Source organism: Pteropus alecto, unplaced genomic scaffold, assembly GCF_000325575.1.
Source record: "Pteropus alecto unplaced genomic scaffold, ASM32557v1 scaffold114, whole genome shotgun sequence".
Taxonomy (NCBI): Eukaryota; Metazoa; Chordata; class Mammalia; order Chiroptera; family Pteropodidae; genus Pteropus; species Pteropus alecto.
The window spans coordinates 3,677,946-3,683,945 of NW_006435793.1; the positions used below are offsets into that span (position 1 = coordinate 3,677,946).

General features: G+C 45.3%; 1 protein-coding gene across 1 annotated transcript in view; it reads right to left on the reverse strand.

Annotated features, from left to right (window-relative positions):
- TMOD1 (tropomodulin 1) overlaps nt 1–3,976 on the reverse strand; it is a 59,852-nt gene extending 55,876 nt beyond the window's left edge. Inside the window, 2 exon segments of the mRNA XM_006911551.3 lie at nt 1,498–1,665; nt 3,913–3,976. Coding sequence (XP_006911613.1) covers nt 1,498–1,617 — 120 coding nt within the window. The 5' untranslated portion in view covers nt 1,618–1,665; nt 3,913–3,976.
- Between the last annotated feature and the right edge of the window lie 2,024 nt (nt 3,977–6,000).

Below are 6,000 nucleotides of genomic sequence, written 5' to 3' on the forward strand. Positions count from 1 at the left end.
CTGGGGAGCTTCTTGCTTCTTGATGCTATGAGCCTTATGGTAGAGGTGAATTCTGAGCATTAAACGCACTTCTTAAATGTGCCAACTACAAAATGCAATGATAAAAACATCAAACTAGTGAAAGGGACTCTTCTAGTCTTTTATTTCTTAGTTAATTCATTCCATGACACCTGTCCCCCACCATCCTGAAGCATTCAGTTGGATAGAAGAGCGGAACAGGCTTTTGCAGACTTGGTTACAGTGCTAGCTAGGTGCCTACCTTGCAGGGCTGGGGCAAGGTTCTCTAGGAGTCTGTATCTGCTCCGAATCAGTGTCCAATATATGGTGCTGCTTCTCCTATAGTCAGGATTCATGGGTCCAGGAATCAAGGGCACCTAATGACCCACGAGCAAAATTCTTGCTTCCTATTCCTATGACATAATGCTCTGCTGGCCTAGAGGTCTTAGTTCCAAAGGAATGAATGCTTCCATCAGGAGAGACAACAGCAATTCCATTGGACTGGATTAACTGCCACCTGGCCACTTTGGACTCCTCTGTATCAATAGGCAGAGAAACTGGCTGGAGTGATTCATCCTGATTACCAAGGGGAAATCGGACAGCTTCTCCACAATGGAAATCAGGAAGACTGCGTGCGGTTTTCTCAGTAATTACCATGCCCTGTGATTAAAGTCAATGGAAAACTACAACCCAATCCAGGCAGAATTACTAATGGCCCAGACCCTTCAGAAAGGAAGGTCTGGGTAAGCCAGCCAGGCAAAGAACCATGACCAGCTAGGTGCTTGCTAGAGGCAAAGGGAATGCAGAATAGGTAGTAGAAGAAGGTAGCTACAACCATGTGACCAGTTACAGAAACAAGGACTATACTCGTCATGAGTGTTTCCTTCTTATTTTGTTACGAATATGTTTGCGTGTGTGTGTTAAGTAAATATCTTTGTTTTCTTCCCTCTCTTATTCTCTTATCAAGTAACATAAAACACGTTGATCTTATATCATAGTATTTAAGCATTGTGAATTTTACGTCATCGTACTTAAATTACGGGGATATCAAGGAAAAGAACAGAACGGAAACATCGGCTCTCTCTTCCAGGGTCTCAAGCCTGCCAGGCTTCGGACTGAAACTACACTGTCAGCTCTCCTGGTTTTCAGGCTTTTGGACTCACGGAAACAAAATCATGGGCTCCCGTGGGTCTCTAGCTTGCTGACTGCAGACCTGGCATTTGTCAGCCTCCATGTCAGCCAATCTCTCATAATAAATCTCTTTGTATATGTATATATACATCCTATTGGTTCTGTTAGAGAGCTCTAACACAACACAACACAACACAACACAACACACACACACACACACCTACAAAGGCAATGTTATTCCAATGTGATTGTCATAGAAGGAAAGAGGAAGTGGGAGCTTCAGGAAGTCTGCACCTATCCCTCCCCCATGTGGTAATGGTTGCCATCCCTGCACCTATGACAGTGTGGTCCCCTATAGTGCCCACTCACATCAGGGTCCAGCTCATCCAGCTCATTTTCCAGGGTTCTGAGCTCTTCCTCTGTTAGGGCTCCGAGGATTTTGTCTTCATCCAGGTCACGGTATTTCTCTAGTTCTCGTCTGTACGACATTGTAGAAGAATTTGTCTTTGTCTTCTGAGTTCTGTGTTGACCTCAGACCTACCAGAAAGAGAAAGATCTTAGAAAGATCCTTCTTGGATTTGCACTCTTCAGGGCAAATAAATGCTTGTCATTCACATGGTGGCCTGGCATGTTTTATGAATCATCAGGATAATAATTATTATAGTGGCATAATGCACTAAGTTGGTCTAGTTCCCTAATAAAACTGCAAGGTGAAAGTCTTGAGGGCATGTGCCTTAATGTATCATAATTTATTGTATTGCCATGACCACTAATTATGAGTAATTATAAAGGGTTTATGAATGCTTGAAAACTATTTTATTCTTCAAGTAGTTTAAATAGTTTTCTGCACAAAACCTCCACCCTTCGCCCCACACCCCAATGGAAAACATCAATTCTGGAAATTCTGCCACAGCTGATTTTAAAATGGGGGGAGGGGTTGTCAGTGGTTAACTGAGCACCTGCTGCCTGCAGGCCCTTCACCTATAACATCTCATTCAATCCTCACAAAAAGCAGCCAACAGTAGCAGCTAACTCTTTCTACCATATGTCAATCTGTGTGTTAAGCAATTCGGAAGGATTTTCTAATTTAATCTCGGAGGTAGGTATTTGCTGTTATCCCTGTTTTACAGATGAGGACATTGAGCTTAGAAAGGTTGAGTGACTCACACAAATCACACTACCAGGCAGTGGCAGAACCACCATTTGAACTCAGGTCTGCTGGCTTTCCAAGTCTCCATTGCTCTAGCCATTATATGCTGATGCCTTTTTCAGTGAGTCACCTAATGTCCTGGCTGGAAGGCGATTGTCTCGTCCAGACCTCTCATTTTACTCCCAAGGGAGCTGTCTCAGAGGGAAGAAGTGATTGGCCTGGGGGAGCCCAGTGTCCAGGTCTGTCACGTCTCAGGCTACTCTCCTTTGCTAGAGAAGACTACTGCTCATGTCCCATGGCACAGATGAGACCTAACACCTGTATTTGAATCCTGTCTTTGCTACTTCCCATAACCATGATGTTTTCACACCTGTGAATTCATTTGATCCTGATGCCACACCCTGTAAGTCAAGTCTTTTAACTAAAACCATTTTATCAATGAAGCAACTGAGGGATGGCCTAGGACCCCTGTCATCAGACCCCAGGGGCTCCCCACTATACCACATTGCCTCTTGCCTAACCTGGGAGACACAACAGGGCCTTAAGCCCTTCTGTCCCCTGGCTTGGCTGAAACTGTCTGATAACATGACAAACCCAGCTCACACGTCACCTCCTCTGTGAAGCCTTAGTGTCCCCTCACTAAGCAAAGCTCATCATGGCCACAGCACTGGGTCCACACCTCTGCACCTTTTGCATGTCTGTCTCCCTCGGCTTCCGCATGGCAAGGTCTGGGTTTGCTTAATCACGCTCTCCTCAGGGCCCAACCCAAGCACCACACAGGAAGTTTTTTTACTGAAATGAACCCAATTCTAGTTCTCTACCTGCCATTGCTGGTACAGTCAGACAGCCCCGAGGAGATTCTGGTTCTTCTCCTCTTGGAACATGAAAAATGTCAGCTTGCTGCAGAAGTCGCTAGCATGTCTGTGTTTGAGCCTGTTTCCACCTGTCCTTTGACCTACATCAGCTTTGCTTTCTGAAGCTGACGGTTAAAAGATGAGGCAGCAGCTTGGGGCTTCCTTAAATGCTGCAGAATGGAATGTGGTATTTTGTACGGAATGGGTGTTATGGGTTGAATTGCGTCTTGTCAACCAGATTCATATATTGAAGTTCTAATCCCCAGTACCTCAGTACTTAGTACCACATCGCAAGTAAGATGTGACATTATTTGGAAATAGGGCCGTTGCACATATAATCAGTTAAGTTTAGATGAGGTCATGCTGGAGAAGAGTGGGCCCCTAATCCAATAATGACTGGTGTTCTCATAAAAAGGGAAAATTTGGACAGACACACACACAGGAAGAATACCACGTGAAGATGATGAAGACAGAGATCAGGGTGATGCTTCCACAAGCCAAGGAACACCAAAGATTGCCTGCAAACCACTAGGAGCCGGGGAGAGGCTGGGACAGATCCTCACATCTCTCAGAAGGAACCAACCCTGCCAATACCTTGATCTTAAACTTCTAGCCTCTAGAACTTGGAGACAAGTAATTCCTGTTGTTTAAGCCACTCAGTTTGTGGTTCTTTTTATGGCAGCCCTAGCAAACTAATACAGTCAGTATTACCTTTTTCAGAGCAGTTTGTGTTTTTAGATACTCCCTACCCCATGCCGACAAACAAAACCCAAGGCTCACCTGTGAAATGACTGATGGGATTTTCCAGAGTAGAGAGAAACAAAAACTAAGAAAAACCACCACCTAATAAAAAAAAAAAAAAATGGGTTAGTTACTAATTAAAAATAAACTAAAATTGAAGTTTGCTAACAGAAAAAGCCTCCATTTCCCAAAGCAGAGATACATGTTATTAATGTAAGTACGTGCATGTATGGACATATTTGTAGAAATCCAAGTGTGTGACAGCTGGCTTGATAAGAAAGAACTTGCTTCCCAAATACAGAAAAACCCAGTGCCATCCTTTCCTCTAAGAATGGCTCTTTCCTGACGTCTTCCTTTGACCGGACCTCAAGAATGCAATGTTCAGACCATAAATGGGCCCTCACCTTGATTCATTTCTATTTACTTCCAAAGAAAGCACGAGCAGCTGACAGTGTTTGGGTATAGATGAAAATAAAATGTTCCTGGAGGCTCTCGGAGAATAGCCTAACTTGGCTTTTCCTGAGAGGAGCCAGGACAAGATCTGTGGTCTCCACCCCGGGGCCCAAAGGGATCCTAGTGAAGGGGTTGGAGGCTTCCAGAGTCAACTCAGAGAGACACCTCTGGACTAGCATCTCTTAGGTGGGCTGCAAAACACGTTTTTGGTGCTCAAACAGGTTTGGGCTTATATGAAGTTCCACAGAATTCTGAACTGCCAGACTTCTCAACAATTCTGGTGTGATTCCATACACTGATGACTCCACAAGGGAAAGGTTTCAAGAAGAATTTCCCAGTCCTTCTGACCACGAAACTGTGTCTTGGAGAAACTAGTGGAATTGGAATCTCATGAAACAAAGTTTGGAAAACAGCCTTAGACTGACCTCTGGGTCATAAGAAGGGAGCCACTCAGACACACAAGAAGGGACTTAGGGACAGAAACGGCTAGGACAGGTTTGGACTCTGAGCTTCCCATGCTTGTTATCTTTCCCAGCCGACTCATTTCCTAGATGATTGGCACCAAAACTCTTAGAAAAAGTCATGGACGGACCCTGGAGAAGGGACGAGCTAAAAAGAAGAGACAGCGGAGAAAAAAATCCATATCAAAGTGAGTTTGGGAAAAAGGAACTTGGAAGGAGCGGGGAGAAGGAAGTAGGCGGCAGCTATGGAACCCACTGAAGGAGGGACGGGGCTCTCGGGGCTCAGGTGGCAGGCCACCTCCAGACAGGCCACCCTAAGGGGCGCAATCATTTAATTTCCTGAAAATTGAGTATCCCTCTCAGTGCACACGAGGAAGTTAATGATCTACTTCCACACTCCAAGGTGCTGTTGAATTTAAGAAGTCCTATTCCAGAGGATTTAAAAGGCCCTTTCTAACGTCGAGTGTCTTGTGAATATGACAAAGTGATGAGCCGCGATATTAAACAAGCTGAGAGGAATGGAGGACACCTAAGGTAAACTTGGAAGCTGTCAGCTTCAAGCCACACTCATCCGCTTGGCTCCCAGGAGTGGTTTCTCTAAAACAAGACTTTCCTGTCGTCAGTGACAAGGGGGAACGGGAGGTAGAGAAGAGAAAAGGTGGGAGGGAGGTAAAAACCCTGTTACGAGAGCCCACTGCAAGCCCGGCCTTAAAATGCAGCTTGGAGGAGATGGTATTGTATAGCTGTTAATAAAAGGCCTCCGTGTCCTAATAAAAGAAGTGCATGGATGGACGCGGGCCTGAGAGTCTTAGGACTTTGGCTGAAGTGGGAGCTGTGTAACTGCCCTGGGGACGCCCAAGGAGTTCCTCTCCTCCTCAGTAAAATGAGCATTAACGGACTGGGAAATTCTGCATGTAACCTACCCCTTTTGGAGACATCCAAGAACTGGGTCACGTGGGTGGTCTCTAAACTGTGCCTGGGGAAGAGCTCAGGCTCTGAGAAAGTCCCTCCAGGGCCCTTGTGGGGGGAATTAAGGAGGAGAGGCTAAGCCAGGGGGCTCACCCCTGACTTTGCCCGATTTCTTTGAGGTTCCAATTAAGATTTCCCTTGAAGAAACAATTTAGCTGCTGAAATATAAAGTTGAAAATCACTGGATTGGGTTTCTACATCTAGGTAGTGAAAGGGTAACAGTACTCGCCCCCTAGGGTGTTGT